Source organism: Centrocercus urophasianus, unplaced genomic scaffold (assembly GCF_019232065.1).
Source record: "Centrocercus urophasianus isolate 14NV4802_14NV808 unplaced genomic scaffold, USGS_Curo_1.0 seq_73, whole genome shotgun sequence".
NCBI classification, from domain to species: domain Eukaryota; kingdom Metazoa; phylum Chordata; class Aves; order Galliformes; family Phasianidae; genus Centrocercus; species Centrocercus urophasianus.
This window is the reverse complement of record NW_024885344.1, coordinates 12,956,441-12,982,032: the sequence shown is the minus strand read 5'-3', so window position 1 is coordinate 12,982,032 and position 25,592 is coordinate 12,956,441. Positions and strand designations below refer to the sequence as shown.

The window sequence follows — 25,592 nt, the reverse complement described above, 5'->3', positions numbered from 1 at the left end:
TAGAGAAATAGAAATGTCAAAGCTAATGGATACCAAGAGGCACTGCAATGACAGAATTTGTGAAAATCTTGCTGACAATTTGCGAGAGCCTAGAAATAAATGGGAGCAAAGCAGGTCATGGGAAACAAAGCCTACCCTCTTCTTTCTGCTGAATCCCTTCCCATCGCTTATTCTGAAATAAACAGTTGAGCTGGCAATCCCCATGACCCCACACTTCATATCACATCTCACACACATGATGGTAGTTCAAATGTCAACAGCAATCTCTAAATGGCACAGCCCTTACATGCAGCCATCTTTCATGTTAACAGGCATGTCCTGGGCTTCTGCTATCTCATTCAGATCTGGGTCTCCTTATTCCTGAATTACTGAAACTTCCCTGAAACAGTGATTGAATTATCCCATTTATTCCTTCCTACAACAAATCAAATAAAAGATGGAAGTTATATTTATTTTTAATCCGAATGATTTTTCCTCCTGATTTAATTAACCAATAATTGAATTAAGCGGTAATCACTGCAAACTCTCTTTCTTGTTGTTATCTTCCGCTTACTGACTTCTCCTTGCTCATGGCTGCTGTTAACAGAGTAGTTTGAGTAATATAATACAATTTAAACAGTCTTCCATTATCTTCCTTCCTTCGGCACCAAATATTCACATCAAATCTATTTGCACACTGTGAAATTAAAAGGACACTCAGCAGATAAAAATCATGTTCAAGTTTTTCACTAACAGTTCCTGGGGTTATTAAAGCTCAAAGAATATGTAAAATATCACTCTTCACCATTTATATTTATAATTCAGAGCACAAACTGTTCGGTCTTTTCGTTGTTCCAGATACAGCATTCAGGATCCACAAAGGTTTTAGTGATTCTCAAGAAATAGCTTAAATGAGGTATGATCAAATACATAGAAGCATCAATAATATTGATGTTGTAAGACATATTAAGGAAGAGAAATAGAGGATTTTAGTTTCCCTTTAATAGCATATTTAAGGCTTTTTTTTTGTGCTCAATGTCTTTTTTAGACATCTAGACTATATTAAACTCATATACACAAGCTTGCAGGATCAAGACTGAAGTTCCTTTATTCTTAGTATCTCACATTCTGCTGCTTTTGTAGCAATTGCTTTCCAATTATATCTGCTTATGGGAAATTTAACTTCTGCATTTCTCCTGAATATAACCACATTTTGCATTTAGCACATACCTTGCATTATAAAAACAGATAGCATAATAAATGCTGCTAGCCTCTTCCTCAAATGCCCCAGCAAATTCTGGAGGCTAAATCCTCCATAAATGCATTTGATCTGTGCCAGATACATTAGTGTTTTAGGTGGCTTTTGCAATTCAGGGGAGGAAAAAAAAAAAGGACATTGAAAATAAGTACCACAGTCCAGGCCAAATAAATTTGTTTTTGATATTCACAGACCTGGCCCCTCTACAGATGGAATTGATGATTGGTTAATGTAGCAGATTAGATGTGCTATTACACGTGGCTAGATGAGATGGGACTTAGATCAACAGTCTTGCTTCCACACTCAAACGAGATTAATCATGGCTAATCCTCAAAATACAACTCTACTAGGAAAGAAGTCTTAATAGTGGGGTGATGTAAATCTCACAGGTAGTCACCTTTATTCACATGAAGAAGCTGTGAACTTGGTGATGTCATCACCAGGATGACCCTATTTACCTATTTGCATTGCTAATGGGAGTAAATATTAGCCAGGACAAAGTTTTCATTATGCTGTAAACTTTAGGTATTGTTTTATCTCTTGTTAAAAAGCATCTAGTTTTGAAATTTAATAGCTGCTGTTTAATACTTCAGGAACATAATGTTCACTTTTATGATATGTAGTAGAGGATATCATGTGTGACCACTTACAAAAGAGGAATGTAAGCGCAAATGGCCTCTGAGCAATGACGCAATCTGCACACTGCCCTTTCTAGATGCCCACCTAAGATGACAAATATGAAAGCCACACAAACCAGAAAATATCACTGGCACAACAAAAAAGGGTGTGTCTTAATACTGCACAGATTTAGGCCGATACCTTAAATCAGACTTTCAATGGAAATGATGGCAGAAAAAAATATTCGTCGTTACAGTTCTTTTGTTTCTCAATTCTGATTTTCCCTTAGAAGTGAATAACATGATCTGTTTGCTGGGGAGATCAGTGTGCTAAGGGATCTAAAAGTTCTTCTGAGTTATGTTTCATATTAAGGCTCCCACAAATAACTAGCCTTTTTAAAGATGTGCCACACCATCCTTTAAGATAGATATACACAAAGGGCATCAGTTCTGTATCTCATTGGGGAAAAAAAAGCACAATAGAACAACTCTGGATCTCCTACTTCAGCAGCTCTGATCCATCAACAAGCTGAAGGTATGGATTTGACCTGCAGAATTGCTTCCTGCAGCATCTGGCACAATGACAGATGAGCATTAACAAGGGCTAATGCCAATTATTTTCTAGAAGCGGAAGAGATCATAATCCCAGGCAGCAGGCCTTGCTGGTCTCCTGAGGAGAATATTTTTTGGTAGAAGACAAAGAGGCAGAATTCACCCTAAAGGGAATATATTTTACTGTGATTTATGTAAGGAATCATTGGGTTTTGAAACAATGACATATTCACCAATGAAAACTTCTAATCACAAGCTAAAATAAAAGTCAGGCAGAGCTCTTCTTAATTACCCTCACACATCCTGATTTCTCCAAATCCTGCAAGAGATTTCTTTTCCTACAGCACAAAACAGCCTTGCAGTGTATTGTTTTCCCCATTTCTTAACAAGTATTTGTTTATCCCAACAACAATAAAATTTCAGTGAAAAACAATAACAACAACAAAAAAACAACTGTATGATTGTGAGTCACCCCAGAAAGAAAATGCAGGATGACTGAGAATTTTAAGCATTGATTTTTGGATATGCATCCATATTCCTTACTTCTCTCATAAACTCCTTTAAAAACTATTTTTAATGAACTTTACCTCTTGCAAGTTTGGTTGATTTTTGTTTGTTTGTTTATTTGTTTGTTTTTCCCAAGTATTTCAAAACATTAAATTAGTGAGGTAAATTCTGGAGTCACTTCAATCTTTCAGTCATCCCTCAACTCCAGTATCAGTAGAAGAAAGCAGAGTGAAAATAGTTGTTAGATATCAGAATGACTTCTAAACTTGTCCAGACTGAAAACTGGAAGGATGGTCATATACTGTGCACAACACAATTGCTCACACAGGAAACTGGCCAGGGTGGCAGCATGCTTATCATTAACAGTAAGTGCTGAAGGTGTCACTTCACCATTTTCTCCCTCAAGTGCAGTACTAAGTCCAGTGTACAGAACACAGCTTTGCTGTAGAATCACCAGAACAAGTGCTCTTCTGTGCTTAGACTTTATTTTACAAGTTTCCTAAGACTTGAATGTGCCCTAGTCATCTTATGTTTCTAAAAGTCCCGGCTCTGGAAAAAACCTGAGGATGTGGCTGTGCTGACGATATCCTGAGAAGAAATAACCAAGCAAATAGGTCAAGCTTTGCATTACAACAATCTGGCATACAGAATCTAAACAAATACATCCCACAGTTTGTGGTGTTTTGATTAACCTGAGAAACCTCTGAAATTATTTCTGTCAAAGACAAGAAGAAAACGAACTCTTCTGTTTAGTATGGAAGGCTTAAGTTCACAACAGAACCTTCAAATGATAGTATTTATACGTGCATATATATACTTACATAACTTTATACATTTGCATTTTAGATATAAATGTAAATATATGTGTGCAAAATATTAACAGATTTACAAATATAAATACACACATATATAAACTGTGCATTTTGTTAGCTTTGACATCATCTTTCTCTTGGCAAATCACTTCTCTCCCACACATAGATCTTTGAGGGATAAAACAAAAAATCTCCCCCTACTCAAGCAGAATGAAGTTTCAACTTGCAAAGAGATATGCAAAGAGATATACCTTTTTTCTTGCCAATAAGCTGAGAAGAATCACATCAGTGAGGAATGTGAACAGGAAAAAGCAAAGCTCATCAAGAAAGACCATCAGAATGCAAAATTCTTTTGTGACTCTTACTGAGTTTATAAGTAGGTAATCCCTTTGAAGGACTTTGTGATCAATTTGAGATGCACAATTTGACTATACACTGCTGTGTATGATGTCTCCAGCACATGGCCAAGCTGAAAGACACCATCTCCGTGCACTGAACCCTCTGCACATGTCTGGTGGGGCCAGAAAATTATTGTGAAATATTGAAGTATATCTTTGGAAATTACCACACTGGCACCACTGAGTGTCCTACTTGATTTATCTTGTGACGTACTAATGAATAGGGCCAATCTACACTGGCAAAGCTCACCTGACACTGATGAAATTAGAACAGGAATTAATTTTGTCCTGGATGCTATTCACAGTGTACCATTTAGTCAGGTGTTAGATATTGATAAAATAAATTAGATAGTTACATCTCTTTACACAGTTAAAAAACTGAGGAAGTTAAAGAAGTAGAAAGAGTATACAGCATGAAGAAAAACACGAATATATCATCATTATTGTTTGCCAAAAATTCAAGTTAATTGTCAGAAAAAATAATATAAAATGGGCAGTTTGGCAATGCTATTTTTTTTTTTTTTTTTTTTTTTTTTTTGAGTTTTAAAAAAGGAAAATCAACTATTTCCTAGTGAAGTTTTTTAGAAATCAGAAGTTATTACTAGAGTTTAAAGAAATCTCAAAAGAACTGTATGGCAATAGCATGAACTTCTAATTCAAAATTTACTTTCATTCCTGCACCTTTGTCTTTGAAAAGATGAGGTAAGCATTAACCTGCCCAAAAGAAAATATTAGGAAGAATGTTGGGTCCTTTGCACTGTGAAGGAGATCTGTGCCATCCCTATAGCACTTAGTGTAGCACCCTTCAATGCTGCATACGGAAATGCCCTTTCCTTTCAGAAACGTGGCTGACTTTTGTTGAGACAAACAAAGAGCTTAAGAAATGTGACAAAAAGGAAGCAGTGCATCAGCTCCTCAAGCAGCGCGGGCCCACTGCCAAAATCACTGGTCCTTCCAAGGTCTGTGTGAGCAGCAGAGGTCGCAGCAGGAAACCCTGGGAAGCTGCCAGTGCATCCACATAAGACAGGTGGTGAAAAGGGGTGGAGTGGGCTCCTTTCCATTGGGAAGGGCACCATTGAGCCTTGGAGGAGGGAGAGTGGTGTGGGCTATGTTTGTTGGAGCTGGCAGACTCACATTTGTTCAGGAATGTCTCCTGGAAATCCTGTGAGCCAGAGTCTGAGTTTGGGATGGGCTGTGATAGGCTGAAAGACACTAGTTCCCTTCTTCCTTCAAAGATTCCCTGCACAGGAGTGCCATTCTCCATCTGCCATTCTGACTCATAACTGACCCTGCTACTAGTGACCTTGTGGGCTCTAGAAATCAAGCAGCAATTAGCCTTGCTGCATGACTGCAAGAGCAGTGTTCTAAAACCCCTGAAATATTTGGCGAGGAATCTGTTCAGTTGTGTTTGTCATATAATACTTACAACAAATACAGAAAAATAAAATAGCAAATTGGGTTAGAATTATTACTTCAGATGTAAAGCTATAACAGATTAAAAAAAAGTTAAAAAAATAAAAAAATAAAGGAAATCCAGATGGCTTATGAAGCCGTACATTTTCCACTACACGTAAATATGCCTAATGAAAGGCTTGCTCTACCACATTATATTTTTCCTGCTGGAATCTTCATGGTTGTTCTCATTCGTAGTGCACAACTTGAGCACAGAAGGGAGGATGAAGACTATGGATGGTACAAATTCTGGAAACATGGCAGGAATTGCACTGGTGCTTTGCATGGTTACAGAGAAAACCAAATCATGCCTCTCCCCGAGATCACCTTGTGGTAGTAAGAAGCAGATGATGGTGAATATGGACTCCAGCACATGGAAATCTTCAGCTGTAGTGGCAGAAACATATGCTCTTGGTGACTAGTGTCTGCTTTACAGATTTAGTACTGCTTCAATACATCAGCAAGCCAAGAACATTGTCATGGCACCTGATGCAAGATATACCTCACCATACAACAGAAATGTTTACAATGAAACATGAGTCAACACTTTTTGTACTTTCCATTAGATTTTCAGAATTCCTTTATCACAGGCTAGGATGACAACCTCTGGAAGAGCTTCATACATTCCCCTTACTCCAGTATTTTAAACCTCTCCATTTAATGATTAGGGAAGGCCACCTGGGGAAACCCCACAAGCTGTCACCTTCTTCCTGCCCAGACTTTGTGAATTTTCCTTCCAGCCTTCTCAACATATTTTCTTTATTGTTCTCACACAGGAATTCATCCCAAACATAACGAGGACTTAATAAATAATAATAATAAAAAAAGCAAACTTCTGAAGGAAAAAAAAAACACAAACACACACAAGGAGAAGAAACAAAAGAACAAAGAATAAGATGTTACTTACTGGTTAACACAGTGATTGATCTTGCTGACTTGGAAACCATATTTGAGTTCACTACCAAGAGAGTTACTATGTAATACAGGCCATGGTATTTGGCATTAAAAATCACAGGGGCAGGTAAAGTGCTATTGAATTCTTCAAACTGGAAAAAGTAGTTCTTGGATTCTCCAGCTATCTTCACAACATATACAGAGGATGAGCTCACCACATCAGATGCTTCCAGGGAGACAATGATACAATTGTCTTCTCGGACAGTAACTTGGAAAGGTTCTGCATTCTAGAAGAAAAAAAAAAAAAAAGAAAAAAAAACAAAAAAAAATTTGTTGAAGTAAAACTTATTATTTAATAAACCTTAAAGCCACTTGTACCCATTTCCTTTGGTATTCATAACAAGTTTGTGCTATCTTTGTGATGAAGTAACATTTCTTATTCTACAAGACAGTTAACATCAAATTCTAGTGTTGGTTTTGTTTTGTTTTGTTTTTTTCCATAATACATTTTTAAAAGCCCAAAACTAAAGAATCATTTTTAGCACAGACTGAGCATTTCCAAATATCCTTTTCCAGCAAGTACCATGTAATGAGCAGTTCTCAGCTCTATGTCCATGGCTTTGATTGGTATTATTCATTTCCTCATTTTCACTATTTCTTTTTTTAGTAGTAGTGAAAAGGGAACAATTTAACTTTTTCACACATCATGAGCATATTAAACCATTGCCAGCTGAAAACACTTTCCTTTCGATTAATTTCAAACCAGCTGTCAGCAAGAAGTACTTGATCTCTACAGGAATTTCAAAACAGATTCACAGCAATTAAGGAGAAGAAACAGTTCAAGCTCATATCAGAGTTGGCTTTTTGTTTTTTTAGGACATACCGGTGTTTAGAATCTTTTTCCTTTTTACCCTCCAATAAAAACTGCAATATATTTTCAATTCTCAGTTTCACAGTATCTTTTCCTCCTACAGTCCAAGAGCTCTGTTTGGAGGGCAGGATGGGCCCATGACTAGTTTGCAGTTTATTCAATCAGTCAAATTGTTCTTGTACCAGAGACAGACACCTCATTCAGAAGCTAGCACCTTGTCTCCCTCTAATTTTGTATAGTGAAGGTTTCTCCATAAGAATAATGCTTTTTTACATTTATGTTGTGGCAGACAAGCTCCCTATCTGGAATTCACACATACAATATTGCCAGCTCCTGGCATTTATTTAAATAAATAAATACATACATAAATTCTGTTCTAGGATTATAGGTCTGAGAAGAAAGGGCCTAAGCAAATCCATTCATCTGGCCCAACATGAGAACAAGGTAATAAGCACAGAGTAAATTCAGCTCAAATAGAGATAAACAGACTAATAGATTCAAGACTGAGAACTGGGGTAAGCCCAGGTATGCATACAGACTGGGAGAAGAACTTATTGAGAGTAGCCTTGTGGAGAAGGAACTGGGGGTTCTGGAAGATGGGAAGCTCAGAACAAGCCAGCAGTGTGCAGCCCAGAAGGTCAGCAGTATCCTGAGATGCATCAGAAGAGGAGTGGCCAGCAGGGAGAGGAAAGTAATTGTTTCCCTCTACTCTGCCCTTCTCCCTGCAGTACTGCATCCAGGCCTGCCATCTTTCACAGATGGCAAAGCAATTGCTCTAAAAGGCTTACAAAATAGGACCAAAATTATGCCAAAGCTTACATGTGCTTTCCTTAACACTGGCTGAATTCAATAGGCTTACCCTTGAAAAGCTTCAAATACCACATTTAACGTGTTTGTATTTTGCCTAAACCCTGATTCAGCACTTGGATCTGTAAGTCCTAAATCTTTAACTGAGGATTATATTTAGAATAATGAAAAGCAAATAAACAAGTAGTCTTCTTATCCTATTTCCTCCCATTCTCTACAACTGGGGAGATGGAAGGATTGATAGTACATGAAGTTAAATTCAGATGATGACCAGTCATGAATGGTGTTCCCCAGGGGCTGATACTGAAGCCCATTATGTTTAATACTATTGGTATGATCTGGATGAAGGGATTGAATACACCTTCAGTAAATTTGCAAATGACAATGTGTTGGGAGGAAATGTCTATCTGTCAGAGGGCAGGAAGATACTCCAGAGGGATCTGGACAGGCTGGATTGATGGGCTGAAACCAGTTGCATGAGCTTTAACAAGATCAAGTGCCAGGTCCTGCATTTTGGTCACAACAACCCCATGTACTCCTAAAGTCTTGGGGCAGAGTGGCTGGAAAGCTATACAGAAGAGAAGGATCTGAGGGTGTTAGTTAGTTCTTGGCTGAACATGAGCCAACAGTGTGCTCAGCTGGCCAAGAAGACCAATGGCATCCTATCTTGTATCAGAAATAGTGTTAGCAGTAGGAGCAGGGAGGTGAGGCTGCACTTTGAATGCTGTGTTCAGTTTTGAGCTCCTCACTACAAGAAAGACATGGAGTGTGTCTACAGAAGGGCAGTGAATCTGATGGAGGATCTGGAGCACAAGTCTTATGGGGAGCAGCTGAGGGAGCTGGAATTTTTTGGTCTGGAAAGGAGTTGCTCAATGGAGACCTTATGGCTCTCTACAACTCCCTGAAAGGAGGTTGTGGTGAGGTGGGAGTTGGCCTCTTTTCCCAGGTAACAGTGAGAGGATGAGAGAGTAGGCTGAAATTGTGCCAGGGGAGGTTCAGGCTGGGTATTAGGAAAAAATTCTCCAAAAGAGTAGTGAGGTACTGAAACAGGTTGCCCAGAGAGGTGGTAAAGTCACCATCCCTGGAGGGTGCTCAAGAAACGTGTTGATGTGACACTGAGGGATGTGGTTATTGGGCACGGTGGTGATAGACTGACAATTGTAATAGAGGATCTTAGTGATCTTTTCCAAACTTAATGATTCTGTGATGCACCCACAGCTTTCAGAGACATGTGTTGCCAGAGCACAGAAAGCATGGTTTTCTTCCAAGATCAATCAAGGAAAGACAGACCAAATTCAGATATGATTACTATGTATTTAGGTCGAAGTATACTTGCAGTGCTATATGGCTGCTCAGGGCTCCATCCAAGATGGCCTTGAACACCTCCGGGGATGGGACATCCACAGCTTCTCTGAGCAGGCTGTGCCAGTGCCTCATCACCCTCTGAGTAACCTCCAACAACTCCATATCTTACCATATCTTACCTGGGACCTTACTGGGGGTCCCAGGCCTGCCCCTGGACACAGTACTGCAGATGTGGTCTCACTAGGGCAATCACCTCCCTTGCCCTGCTAGCCATCCATCTTTTTACGCATCTCAGGACACAGTTGAATTCTAAGGGTGTGAGTGCACATTGCTGGCTTATGTTCACTTTCCCATCCACCAATACTCTGAAGTCATTCTCTGTAGGACTCACTCATCCACTCATCCTGTTATAATCTCACAGAAGTCAGTGGGTTTTGAACTTCCATAGACTTGCACTTCAATGCTTCACTACAGGAAAGAGAAGAGTTTAATGTCTAAAGAGTCTAGTCTTCCCTTGGCTTTGCTGATGAACTGCATGACACTAACCCGGTTTGCCTAACTTGCCATGCAGAAACACACAAAAGAAACAAAAAATTTTATACATTCCAAAAAACAGTTCTATGCAAGCTCCTTGTGCTTGGTAGTATTATAAATCATTTGTGATGTTAATCAAGTACAGCTGGAAATTAAGCACATAATTGCAGAGTTATAGACATTCCTAGGATATAATTAGATGCTTTCAGGCTGCTTATATGGATTGTGATTTCATACGTTTGTTCTTCCATGGGTGTTATTTTAACCTACACTAAAGACTGCAAAACTACACACTTATTTTTCTGCTCACAATGTTTTTTTGAATTCACAGTGAGTTCCACTCAGCAGATGATCTGCTAACCCACTTAAATAGCTCATGTGCAATTAGCATTACATGCCTGTGCTAGCTAAATACATAAAAACCTCACAGATATATGCTATTACTAGCTATTACAATACATGTCTGGGGAAAATAACTTAATTTTTTGAGTCCTTTACCACCTAAGTATATTGGGACAACAAAATGATAAGTCTCTCTCCTTTGTGTACCTATCTCGATCTGCATAATTCATACCTCAAGTAGCACTCATTCTGTTCAGTGGTTACACGGCCCTCTTCCACACACCTGTGTGTGCCCAGGATCTTAATTTGCTGCATGCATGGGACACATGGTAACTAGGAGACCTCTGCTGTAAATTATCCATTGGCTCATAAAGTAATTTTCATCCTTTCATTCCAGCTATGATTTTATAGCAGCAAACAGCAGATAAGGGTTGAATACAAAGATTATTATTACGGTAATTAACATGTCATAAGACTAGATCACTTATCTCCTTTGAGATATGGATTTCACTTTGGTAGCGTTTAAAAAATAACAGATCATTACAGTAATCTTTTTATTCCTGTAGTACAAGTGAGGGTTACCAGGCAGCACTGTGGTTGTGATCTTGGGAAGAAGGCTGGGAACAAACCTGAGTATTTTTCGTAAGCAGCACTGGAAGTGACAAACATGCCCCACTTAACTAGAATGTAAAGTCAGTGTGTCTTAGGACTGACAGCATCAGTATGGTAAGTACACATTTCATTACTTCTGGTCAGCTACCTCCAGGATTTAATTTGCTGGTGTCACAGCTTGAGCGGCTGCTTCATGCCTGTGGGGAAATTTGGCAGGGCTTGTGCATTCAGAACCGAATGATTAGCTCCAACTTCCTTCCTAGTTTATTATTACAAGCTTGTGCCACGTTAAAGCACTTAGGAAAAAAAAGGGGGGAGGTAAATCTCACAATGCGATGCCTGTTCGCAGTCATTTTCAGGGCAGGGATGAATCATGCTAGTGGAATTTCTAGCCAATAACCAGGTCCCAATTAAAATGAAAAGGAGGGGAGGTAAGAAGACATACAACATGTCAAATAAACAATTTTCAAAGAGTAATAGGAAAATAAATGGTGTGCAGCAGAGCTCAGAGTCCTCTTTCTAGAAGTACATATCCTCAGTTTATTCCCCCATAACAGTCTAAGCTTTTCATGAGGAAGAGTTGCAAAACAGCTATTATTTTTATGTACTTTAGCTTCTGAATGTCTCTCTGAAACACATCAGGACTTGATGAGGGGCCAGGACTTGATTATCAAAAGTGCAAGTAGTTAAATGTCCTGCTGACTTCAGGAGGAGCCGTGGGTGCTCATCAACTCCAGAAAATTAAGCTTAAAGTACTGGCAAATCCATCGTGTTGTCTAACACTAGGCAAGTAAAACTAAGGCCCCAAACAAACCTGTTTTCTGAGAGCTCTTACAGAGTCATTTGTGAGCATTATGGATTTTTCAAAGTAAGTATCTGAAATCCCAAAGCTGTAATATGTTTTGAATCTATGAGGATTTCTATGGCCAAAAGTACCATTATGCTTATCTACCGTATAATATTGGTCAAAATTGGCATAATTGCAAGTGTTACAAGATAGCATTCGCACTATATTCAAATCTCCTGGATAAAATACTAGCTGATTTTTGTGAGTGATTCTCCTGCACTCAGTTGGTTTTTTTTTCCCATAGCCAACATAGCTAATTTTATTCTAGGTCATGTGACGATTCATTGTAGCCGAGATTTCTTTTATTTAATTGTATGCTCATAAGTGGAATGACCGAGAACCAAGACGATCTTTCCAGACAGACTACTCGTGGATTCGTATAAGATCTGAATTACTTTGGAATGTGCACTGACCAGCGAAGGAGTCTGTACTCCTAACCCAGCACAATTCCTATGTCCTCTCTCACTGGGCATAGTCAGTCCAAGCCTTGATGCAAGAAGAGAGCTGAAATAGACTTCAGGATCCTTGCCCACTGCCCACTCTTGCAGTGCTACCCTCCATAGAAGGCACATAAGATATTCCATAAACTAAATAGTATTGAAAATCACACATAAAAGTCATGTCATTGTATTTCTGCACCAACCTCACAGTGTATGCTGCATTAATGTCATTATCCTCTGATGATGACAAATGATACCGAGCAGCAATTGCAATAAAAATGGTAAACTTTCATTTTATTCAGAAGCTGTAATCTTATATCCAATAAATCTGCAATGCACTTGTAGGAAATTTATTGTTTCGAGTTACTGTACAGGGAACAGAGTTAAAATCTGCATATTTAAACTATTTCAGTCATTTGTTCTATTCTGTAAAATATAACTCACTCTATATCTGCAGACTGTGGACGCCACAAACTTGGGAGGGTCCCAGCCACCATCTGGCCTTTTGTAACTATGAAAAAGGAGGGTTCCTGAAACTCCTTGCTGTTGCAATGACAGACTCTATTTTCAATCAGTTTAGTTATGTTTTGAAGTATGAGCTGAGCTTTCAGGTTCCCACTTTGCTTCTGTCAGCACTGCATCGTCTACCTGGCTCATCCCAAAAAACACACCTTCCTCAGTTTCCCACCCACATGCTTCATAGGGTAAATATTTGTATTTTCTGCTAAATCTTGCAACATCAAACCTTAGACTGCTCATGTTCAACAAACAATCTCTTTATTCCTGCCTCAAAGATACTCAATAAAACATTTAATGTGACAGCAACTGATAGAGTTTCACAAAAAGATGCAAGCAGTTCCCATAGCTATTATCTGAGAAAGATGCTCTCTGAGCATACATAAGGATTGAGTGCAAACTGCTCCACAGTGAAACTTCTTTGGAGCCATTATCTATCATAATTAGGTCCTGTTGTTTTAATAAAAAAGGAAATGTCATTCTTAAAGCATCTGGGGAAGGAAGTAGTTTCTAAGGTTTTCTCCTAATACAGTGAATCCCAGAGCAGGCACAGATTTCACAACTATTAACTGCAAGAGGAAATGATTTTTTGAAATGGACTTCCCACCAGTGTATTTCAAGAGTATGAAAAAAAATAAATTGGATAAGACTTGGTAAAAATAAGGATATTTATTCCTTGGATTTTTGCTATTATGCACACTTTTCCACATGTTGTGCAGAGAAGTTCTCTTAACTTCTTTAGAATAACACTTTAGAATAAATAGTGCATGGAAGAAATGGAAAACCATAACTTCAAGATCCTTCATGCAAAAGAGAAGTATTTTAAGAAATGAAAAGGAGCAGTTCTCAATAATTTATAATGTTTGAATTAGGTTAACACATCATTTTTGGCATTCTGCTCTATAAATAGTGTCCTCAGCACCGTTGTTATTCTCAGTCTTAAAAAGCCAGCAGTAACGCTCTGCTATTCATATTTTATAAATGAGCTTTAACATTTTTTTGTTCAGAGAGAGAGTTTTAAAGGAACCATTATTTTTTCCTGCCTCTGAGAACCAATGAAGAATACAAGGGCCTTTTTTTTCAGCTAGAATCAATATAGTACATACAGACCACCATGTTTTGTTACCATTCTAAAGTTAACAATAAATTTTAGAGCCACCAAGAGGAAATGTGTCTTGACACTATCAACTACAATAGCATAAAATTAATGATAGAATAATAAATATGTGAAAAAAAATCTTTGCATTCAATAATGATAATACTTTTTCTGTATCACCTTCTTAATGCATCAAATATTCAATAAATTATTTCAAAATATATGTTTCTATCCCATCTTTCCAGCATATGCTAGAGATCACAAAACTCAGACATAGTGATCCAGAGGCTCCAATGTTGACCAAGTTCAAAAACAGGTTAGGATTTCATGGATAGAATTTATCTTTATTCTACATCTTGACTGCCTGTATTCACCTCAAATATGATCGGAAACCACACTACGGCAGTTGCCATAGTTTGATTTCTCTCCATTATTAGTTTCTTTGTAGTACTGAGTTTATGTATAAAGAGGACAATTGTCCTGAAGGAAAATGCAAATTTCCTCATCATCTATGCACTCAGACCTTCATGGAGCCTCTGCAATTAAATTTTAGCCATTCCTTGCGGATGTATCCAAACACATATAGATGCCAGATTAACCACACGCTTTAGCTAAAACGCCTCTTCTCTCTTGAGCCTCTTTGTAGATAATAGAAAGAAGAAAAAAAATGGGAAATATGTTAGGATGCCCCAGTAATTCCCTTGGCTCTGCCACTCTGGTCTTTGTAATGATCATCTCCAGTCAACATTTATTTTCTGTCTCTGGGTGAACAGTTAAAGCAAATTTGCACCTTCAAAAGCATGAAATGATAAGAATTGTATTTAATCCAGATAGGAGGACAATGTCATGTTAGGTAGCTATTCTGCTAAGCTCTGAAATGGAGATTTCCTTTCTCTTAGAGAGAAAGGAAAAGGAAATATTACCTTTGGGAGTCCACTGAGAAACATGCTCCACATATACAACATCCCAAGAAAGTGCATTCATCAGTAGTGTTTGTGACTTCACAGCAAAGTGTCTACAAGTGAAAACATAACCAACTGTAGTTCAGTTTCCTCTCCATCCAATAAGACGGAATATGCCACTTCATGAAAATGATAAATGATAAATGATCAAGAAATTGATCTATATAGGTCGCTCTGAAAGTAATGTCTACTATTTATTTCCACGGAAAATACAACAGATACAAAGAGCACAACAACACTACTTGATAGAGGAAATTCTCAGCTATAAAACCTTATTTTTCAGCATTGTCATCACCATTAGCTAAACATTATCAGTAGCAGAGAACAGAAGTCTGCATGCAACACATAAAAATCTGCACCAGTGGAGATGACTCACTACCATTGTCACCACTGCTGAAACACACCACACACCAACCCACTGTGCTCACATTCACTGTTAGGTCTCCACAAAAATACAGCATGCATCGATGAATGTCAGTGAGTGCAATTTTTTCCACATGGAGGAATTTCATGGCACGCCTTTGCTTCATATGCACTATCATGTCAGATGCCATTCTGTCAGACTGCCTCTCTGCTGCCATCTGTCACGCAGCAACAAGATGTAATTACACACTGGTGGGAAGGTTCAACCTTTATGACATGCCACCAACATCCACATCAGACACTGTGGGCCAATATAATGAAATAGGAGGCATTACTTTTGGAGCAGCCCTCATATGTCAGATTTTGAAAAGCTGAGACGACAAGAGAGTTACATCTCTTTCCATGGAATAAAATGAACTTTGAGGTATTTAGCACTTCCAAGTGCCCAATGGGAGATAGGAGACACTTTCTAGTTGATGAAGGACAATTTCAGTTCCTAAAATGGCGGATTCACCAGTTCACATAACCAAAGTCTGTAATATAAGCTTCAGAATAACTACTGATGCTTAACTATGAAATTAGAAAGGCACACAGAAAATACTTGATGTTCAAGAGAATGCAGATTTATGTTGGAACATAAGAAAGCTGTGAACATTATGTGCTCCATCACTTCTGTGCAGCTGAGACAAACAGAACTGGCGTCAGTTGAACTTTGTCATACATGCTCTGTCAGAGTGTATGACAAAGGAGTAAAGGCTGAGTCTTATGGGTACTATAAAAGTGAAAATGCCTTCATTTTAAATTGATAGGGTATATGTATGCCCTCTATATACACAAGCAAACTAGTTATTAAGATAGCACGAAATGCTTTGCTGTTTTCAAGAACTACAAAGAGCACAGCTGGAAGAATATTATAGTGTACTTTTATCTGAGAAACTGGAAACCAAAGGCTTTCCTATTAATTTGAAATCAAAAAGCAAATTAGTTGGAAACAGTGGAAGAGAGGAAGACTTCTTGTTCCCCATAGTGCCAGTCTCTAATAAGATAACACGCTAGACTTCGATGAATAAACTTGTAGATAGGAGAATAGCACCGTGATCCTTAACTCCAAGTGATTTTAATGGCAATTTGACACCAAGGTACTCTTCAGTATCTTGAAACACTTGGCTTTTTCAAGAATGTTCTGAGACTAATAGAGAGGTTTGGAGATTTGAAAAGTAGTCATAGAAAAAAAAAAAAATTCATTTTCTCTTTTGAGTCGGTGTTTCTAGCACTACAGTTTATTAAAACATATCAGAGCCAACTTTACTGAATACTCTAGGTTCTCAGTAACCTAGAATATCATTGACTCAGGATGATAGAATCACAGAATCATACTTCTGACTACATAGGAAAAGACCTTCAAGATCATTAAGCTCAACATCCATATGACCTACCAAGTCCCATCACTAAACCATGACCCTCACTCTCTTACATACCCCCAGGGATGGGACACCACTGCTTCCCTGGGCAGCCCATTCCAATGCTTATCTGCGACAGTATTCTTCCTGACATCCAAACTAAACCTTCCCTGGTGAAACATGAGGCTGCTGCTGATGCACGTAAACTTCTATAAAAATTTTTACACTGCAGTACAGGTTGTGAGAAACTGCTTCAAATTTCAGTTAAATGTATTAATGAAAAGTCAATTATTTAGCCGCTGTTCTGCATCTGAACTCTCCTCTTCCTCATTGAAATTGGGAAGCACTCACTCAGCCTCCTCCTAAATTATCAAAAGAACATGAGAAATTCAGAAGCAGATGTGGAGTATGTTTTGTTTCCATCCAAGCTTGTGACTTCAGTGTTGTCTGGAGTTCACTTCAAACAAGCCATGGGCCTACTGATGCTCATTTTTCTCTTATTTCCTGTCTCCAGACCTCCCCAGGAAAATTGCCCAAACAGCCACCACCCTTTCCTTAAAAGTCACAGGAACTATGGCATAGTAAGAAAAACAAAAGAAAAAAAAAAAGAAGAAAGAAAATCTAAATGCAGATCAGTAGTCTTCCTATACTGTGTTCTAAAATACTCACTACCTCTTTGCCCAAAGCTATAACCATGTTGTGAGCTCCCTTCCTCGAAAGACTGCTTATGTTGTTTCCAGATCCAAATGGAACTTTATATTCTGCACTCTGATTACCCTGTAGTGCTCATGTATTCTCTAAATTGGAAGGGCTGATTTGAGATCACCTGCTGAGACTTTTCATGTTATTTATACATAGTTTCTGCAGCTGAATATTTTCTTTCTTGCTAAAGTATTTGCTTTGCAGTTTTATTTTGTTTTTCTCCAAACTACGTTCAGAGACAAGCATCCAGTGCCATTTCCTTGATTACTAGCAGGAGATGAGCTCTGCAGTTCTCCATGCAGCACAGGGTCAATTGCAAACCCACACAGAACATTTCAATTCTTGATACCACCTGATCTTGAATTCATTTCTCATGTGGATATAGGCTCAGATAAGCCATTTGTACTCGTCTGATGAATTTCTGTCCATAGAAGAGTTCTCCATCACACTATTGATAACTACATGCTACTTGGTGGTGATGAATGCTACCAAATCCTCTAAGGCTGCAAAATCTTAGAGCTTGTCTCTTCCACTTTCCCTTGTAGGGATAACTCCAGCAGGATTTATTTGGCTGTAGTGCATCAAGTGCTTAGTATTTGGTACAGTAGCCAAGTGTTGACTAAAAGAAAGTGAATGAGGAGCTAATATAAAGAGAAAATGGGGTCAGCATTCTCAGACGTGGGGCAATGTCCTTCGAGCTGTTACATGTGCTGCTCCACCTGCTCAGAGAAAAAGAATGACTGATGTTACATCTCAGATGGATGACAGTCCAGGTTACTGAGTGACATGTAGCTTTCACCATGGATATAAATCTGCTATAGAGTGCTCTCTCTTATGGGGTTAATTGCAAATCCATTTGTGGTAAATGTATTCAACATCCAAAGCAGAATTGTCTGCAACTGTGCCTACTAGACAGGAAAACAATTATTCCTTCTACTTCTACTCTAATAACAACCACCATATTTATCCTTCAGCAGGATCCACTTGTATACCATCACAAGAACTTGCTTAAACATTCCACACGCCTCTTTCTCTATAACTAAAATACTGAGCTTCCTGTTAACTTGATGGTGAGAAGAAATTTTATGCTGAGACTTCTGTACTTGGTGTGGAATTCCTCTGGCTTAAGCTCAACCTAAAAAAATGAGCACCCAATTTAATTCCATTACATAGGCTCCCTCTGTACCCTGTAAGGAGGGATAGATCAGAATGATTTATCTACTAAAGATTAAACTAACTTCCTTCTGCAGATGTTTTTTGCTCTCTGTACTTTTAAATATCAAGAGTCAGATAAGACCAGAAACACCACAGCTGCAACATATTTGTATTGCCACTGTTGTATATTATCTGCTAATCTTTTTTTTTTTTTTTTTTTTTGTCTAAATTGGATTCTGTAATGTTTTAATTTTGTTTAGCTCCTCTCTTTTCCAGCAGTACGATAGCCACAGCTGAGGAAGGTATATAACTTTAAGAATGCAAAAGGTCCTACTCAGCGAAAGACGTAAGCATGATCATAAATCCTTTACTTGGGTGACAGAGGCTGGCTCTGCGAGCAGGAATCGACCAGGAGATCAAGGTCCCTCTTCCTGAGCTGTCAAAGAGCAATGAACCCCTGCAACTTCCTTCTGATTTGTTCTGTGTCTTCTATGATGCTGCTAAAAAGTCATTCAAATGATAATGAAAATATTGACTCATTCTGTGATGCTGAGATCTCTGGTTGTGCCAGTTCGGTATTCTCTTCATAGAAATGATTATTTTTCACTGTTATCGGGTCATTTTTACTCTTGGCAGTCATTCAGTGATCAGGGATACAGGCAAACCCTTATATTACATTCATCAGCCTGGTATCTTAGGCTGAGGTAGCTCAGCAGCAATAGTATGGAGAGCATAAAGATTAAATGTCTAGCTGGTTTGGCAGATAAAAGCCCTTTGAACGCAGAATTTAGAAAATTAAACTTTGGTCATTACCTTTCTTTTATATATTTCTCTTTTAATACCTGACAGAAATTTGTTCCATGCATGACAATGGCAAGCCAGGCAAGATAAGGCTTAATACGTTGAGAGATGAAAGACAGCTGAGAAAAGTGTGCATGCAGTCTTCAATGGGAACTCTGTTTCCTAAAGTAGAATGGATTGTAACATGAAAATATGTAATTTTAGGACGTTATTGCTTCATTTTAACTCATGATGTTAAAGCTTTATTGTCTCTTCTCAAAGGGATGATTTTATAACAACCATGACCTTAAATGAGTCACGTGACATTTCCCAGACATACACAACAGTAAATATTTACTGAGCTTTATTTCATAGGCATTAATTCAATGGTAATATAAAAAGCTTTCAGTTCACTAGACAATGCAACATAAAATACCACTGTGATATATAAAAATATGAACAGTTTAAAAGTGATACTTATTTTCTTTCCTGGTTAAATTCTAGGTATGAGTTCAACATATATTCTTTTAGGTTACTGTTTGCTTCTTATTTTTGTCATCACTGAAAGGGAAGGATGAAGATGATGATATGGAGTTTATCGATGTTTCTGTAATTCACAGCAAGTGGTGCCTTTCTGAAGAAGTACTGGTCAGTTTGTATTACACTGATCCAGTCAAGATGTCTGGCAGACATTTTTTATTCTCAGCATGGTCATCTATCAGTAACAGCAATGAAAATTATACAAATCTCTCTTACCCCATCAATTTCTGTACTCAAAATAATACATATATTGTTTAGGCTCTCCCCAGCACTTTGATCAAATCAATACATTTTCTCATGATCCTCCCACCAGTACGTCTGCCTGTACTTCAGAGTACCAAAACTCAGATTATTCTTTCACGTACATGATCATGTAAAGTCACTAAGATCAGTTTTGTAAATATATTTAGCTGTCCTTCAATACCACTAAGTAACCACTAGTTTTTTTAATCTGAGCTGTACAAGATATTCTTTAGAAAAGTCAAGTATGCACCGTTAAATCTCTCAGCTTCCATGCATGGTCCCCTACGTACAGCCTACCCAACAGAAAGATACAAGAATGTGCACAAGCATGTGCAACACAGTCCCCATGGCAATGAAAGTTGTTAGGTAACCAAGTCAAATGAGTGGCTTCTATTACTTACCTACAGCTTTTCAAAAATTTAAATACACTCTTGACTTACTCACCACCGGGCAAACAGGCTGCCCAGAGAGGTTGCGGAGGTGTTCAAGGCCAGGTTGGATGGGGCCCTGGGCAGCCTCGTCTAGTATTAAATGAGGAGGTTGGTGGCCCTGCATGTGGTGGGGAAGGTTGGAGCTTCACACAACCTTGAGGTCCCTTCCAACCCAGGCCATTCTGTGATTCTGTCCTCTGTGGAATATTTTAGTCTTCGCTACAACGTACCCATACAGAAATGGGTTCTCTATACTTTCAACATCAGACTATGTTTGTGTTTCTCAGTTTAGGCATATTCCCAGTGAAATTTTAGCCTTCTTATTTCAGCGACAGGAGAGTCAATGAACAGAAGTTTGCTGCTGCCAAAAGTGTTTCGCATCATGGATTTAAAGTAGCAGAGAACTCAGAAGGTTGAGAGTTTTTTTTCATTTCGTGTCCTCTGTGTTTCCCTTCCTCCCTTCCTCCCTTCCTCCCTTTCCTTCTTTCGTCATACTGACAATACTTTATATTAAGTGCTGCAACACCTGGCATATTCTTGTGATGATTTCTCAAGTTATACCAAGTGCTGAGAGCACACAGCAGAAAGCTACATCTCAATGCTGTCCTTGTGATTTCTGTCAAATCTCCAGACTTCAGAAGGGAATCTCATGGCCCTCTGTCACTCTGAACTCCTCATATTTCCCACCTCTGACAGTTGTTTGCAAGCAGCAGCTTTGCCACAGCTTGAAACACCACCAGTAACTAGCTGTGTGCATGCTCTGAGTTCGCTTCGAGCATCAGGCAAAAATTCTTGGCTTAAATTACCCAAAAGATTTGAACCGTACACGTAATCAGTTACCACAGCTCAACTGAAAAGCAAAGATGTATTAATCTGTGGTAACAGAATTGGCTGTGCTCTGCTCATCCCTGCTGTGGCAAATGCATGTCCCAGTATGCATGTGAAAGAGTGAACATTCATACTTGCATTAAGTATTCGTACGTCTATGAATAAACTATAAACCATTTGATAGCATTCTTCTTTCTCATTAGCTCTGTAAGGTCTTCATTTAGTTGACACACTTTGTGTGCTGAAAAGACAGCAAGAGGAAAACATCAATTTCCTTAGAAAGGTGCACGCAAATGCAGAAAATCTGTATAAGTAGCAAAGACTATGCCTAAATCCTACAGACTATGTTCCAAAGAGCAGCAGTGACTTAGTATTGGCCACAGTGAAAACAGAAGCTGGAAAAATGATGAATTTTGTTTCCTGTTTGGCTATACTTGAAAGGGGGGGGAAAGACATGCATGAGTGATGTTAATGGAAGATCTATTTGTGTTCAATTCACTGGAGAAACAGTACAAGGACATATCATCCTTGTGAAATAATTTGCCCCGTATCCCTTCAGCCAGATGAAAGTCCCATTATGTACATAGTAACACGTGCAGAGGAATACAGAATGGGAAGACCTGCTATTATCACAAAATAATAGAACTGCCCGGGTTGGAAGGGACCTCAAGGATCATGAATCTCCAACCCTCCTACCATAGGCAGTGCCACCAACTTCTGCATTTAATACTAGACCAGGCTGCCCAGGGCCCCATCCAACCTGGCCTTGAACACCTCCAGGGATGGGGCATCCACAGCCTCTCTGGGCAGCCTGTTCCAGCACCTCACCACTCTCTCTGTAAAGAACTTCCCCCTGACATCCAACCTACATCTTCCCTTCTTCAACTTAAAACCATTCCCCCTTGTCCTGCTGTTATCTTTTCTTTCAAAGAGTTGACTCCCCTCCTGTTTATAGACTCCCTCTGGGTACTGAAAGGCTGCAATGAGGCCACCCCACAGCCTTCTTTACTCCAGGCTGAACAAGCCCAGCTTCCTCAGCCTGTCTTCATAGGAAAGGTGCTCCAGCCCTCTGATCATCTTTGCGGCCCTTCTCTGGACCCTCTCCAACAGCTCCCTGTCTTTCTTGTACTGGGGGCTCCAGACCTGGACATAGTACCTCAGATGGATCCTCACAGAGCAGAGTAGAGGGAGACAATCACCTCCCTGTCCCTGCTGGCCACCTCTCTCCTGATGGAGCCCAGGATACCATTTGCTGCAAGAGCACACTGCTGACTGATGTTAAGTTTTTCATCCACCAGGACCCGCAGGTCCTTCTCACAGGGCTACTCTCAAGGATTGCTCCTCCCAGTCTGTCCCGGACTGATGTTAAAGAGCATTGGTTATTCTCTCAATACACCCTGCCTTGGTGTAATTCTTCCTCACCTCTGTCGTAAAGACAGACTTCTGAGTACTTTAATGCTGTCAGAATGGGAGACTTTTTCAACTAAGCTAGAGTCAAGTTAAAAGTGCACAGCGGTGACAAAGAGTCATTCACAATTAGGGCTCCTGCTGTGAAACAAAACTGTCATGTCCTCCTGAAACGTAGAGTGATTAACAAGAAAGAAATTAAAAATCACTCCACAACAGTTGCTACCAAGGAACTCAAAAGCAAAACCAAAATGAATCTACATCTTCATAGTCCTGGATAGCTTTGCAATTCATAATGATCTTTATGAACAAATAACAATTTCATTCCCTAAGATAAGGTTTCCCTCGTACTAACGCACTCCTACAAATCTTCCTCTTCACACCACACCAAGATGCTGTTAGCCCCAAACCTCTCCCAACTTGACAAGAAGTCTATGAAGAAGCAGTGATTTTGAGGTCTAAAATAATATTCAAGGTTCGCTTGTTTCACACAGTAACCAAAATTTTTCAATTCTGAGAAATGAAACCAGGTTCAGTGTTGAGCCAAGTTCATTACAGTGCACTGGAGCCTGTTTAGTGCAGAAGTACAGTTTCAGTGCTAGTAGAGCAACATTTTCTTTCATATGAAATCAAAATAACAACAAAATTAAAAATGATTGTACTTCCTATGAAACTATGTCTTAGTGTGAAATCTCTTACTAGTGACATTATAAATAATTCCAAATAACACAAAAACATGTCTGTGCAGGCAAAAAGCAGTCTGCTTCTACACATGGTAGGACACAAGCTGGAGATAAAGGACTGTGCTGTTTTTAAAAGCTGTCCTAGAAAAGCCAGTAGCTATCATTCAGCTGCAGGTCAAAAAAGCAATCATCCAATCTGGCATGACTGTAGCTTGAAATTATTTGATGCATGCATTTCTCATCCTCACCTGCTAGAGCACAGTTTGCCATGAGGATGAAAACAAAACCACCTTTCAATTCAAATGTGAATTCAAGCCATTATTCCTGGCTCTCAGCCTGCTGTGTTAGTGGCAAAATCATCTCTCCTTATTTTACCCCCCAGGAAGATGTAATATCGACACACAGCCCTGAAGACGTGCCATTCCTTGCTCTGGCTAACCCAATATTGCTCTGATTTGGCCTCACGCCCTGGAAAAGTTCTGGCAGAGTTTTTTTACACCAGACAAAAAACTCTCTTTGATATTTTTTAAAATCCAGAACATTAAGTTTTGCTTTTTAAAATCCAACTGGCACCAATCTGTACCACAACAGACCTTAAAATCTGGCTGATATGACTTCAACACCATGGGCTTTGTCATGCTTCCTGCAGAACTAGGCTAGCTCATTGATCAGTTCACTAATGTCTACTATAATAACTCAAATATTTTATTTAAAGCTGAAAAACTTGCACATTATTTTATTGAAACTGATGTTTTAAAAGATCATATAGAGCACTGGGTATCCCTATCCTTACAGTGGCCATGGTGGTGATGAAATGATGGTTGGACTAGATGATCCTAGAGGCCTTTTTCAACGTTTATGATTCTATGATTCTATCTTAAGAGGTGGGTTTTGTTTCATTGTAAGGCTTATCGTAGATAAGATACTTCTGCGAAAGCAACTCTAATTGAGAAACAGGGGATAAGTTGCAACTGTGATAATTAATTGATTCTACATATACAAAAAAAAAGATAAGAAGGCTTTTGCCCTGCTAAGACAGAATTTTTCTAACGAGGGATTTAATTAAATACCTCTTTTTTTTTTTTTTTTTTTTAGATTTTAACTGTCAGGCAGCGTATCCAAAAAAAAAAAGATACCATCCAGGAAGTAATTATCTGTAGTAAGTGTGGTGTTTGACTTCTTTCCTGCTACAGTGATCTCAAGCAGAAGGAGGAAGCAAGGAAGTTGGGAGGGAGGAGGAAAAAAGTGATCGAGTAATTCAATAAGTTACAGACATTTCTCTCTCTGTGTCTCAATTAACAGAACGAGGGGCTGTTCCACTGTAGGAACAAGGAATATTTTAATGACTGCGTGTCATGTCAGAAACCGGAGAAACATAAGGGGCTTGACACAGCATTATTTGCTCTGAATAATAAACCCATAGAACTGAGATTAGTCAGAATTTTTATTAGACATTGGGTGATCAAATTCAGGGGCTCCATCCACACAGCTCTGGGTATGGGCAGATGTCAAAGCTCTCATTATCTCAACTGTGCTTCTTCCCAGCCTGGCTGGCTGCCACACGAGATACACAGCACAACTCATTAACGCTGTTCCCCACACTTCTGGCTTCAGTTCAAGACTATACTTATTCAATAGAATTTCACAGAAAATTGTTTGGAAGTTTTCAAGGTGAATGTGTTGCACATATTCTTACAGCCTCATTCATAAATGTTTTATTAACACTGACTGGTTTAGCCCATCTCCTGCTAGCCTTGATAATTGAGAGATAAATTGAAGACTTAATATTTAAAATATTTCTCTTGTGTGTTTTGATGACTTATTGAGTCCTTTTGCTGGTACTTTCACACAGAATAATCTTTTGTCCTTTCCCCACAAAGATTTCTACAAATGTTATTTGATTCATATTTTCATATATCTGTTGTTTTGCCACTAACAAGAGACATTAAGTAACCATTTCTGTTTCCTTCCTTATTGATGTGACATTGTACATGACATTGTATCGACATAAATATGCCAGAACATTCCATTTACATAGAGGTTTGTAAGAAATTTCAACAGTTTCTGTCAATTTGCTTTGCGTATATTTTTAGACACTATATACCCAAGCAACACATTTCATATAAAACTTGCATGTGGTTTGCTCCTACATTCCACATCTTTAAAATATTAAAATGAAATGAAATGAAATGAAATGAAATGAAATGAAATGAAATAAAATAAAATAAAATAAAATAAAATAAAATAAAATAAAATAAA

General features: G+C 38.7%; 1 protein-coding gene across 1 annotated transcript in view; it reads right to left on the bottom strand.

Annotated features, from left to right (window-relative positions):
* The window catches only part of PTPRO (protein tyrosine phosphatase receptor type O), a 151,846-nt gene that overhangs the window by 59,749 nt on the left and 66,505 nt on the right, over window positions 1-25,592 (bottom strand). Inside the window, 1 exon segment of the mRNA XM_042837884.1 lies at window positions 6,483-6,756. Coding sequence (XP_042693818.1) covers window positions 6,483-6,756 — 274 coding nt within the window.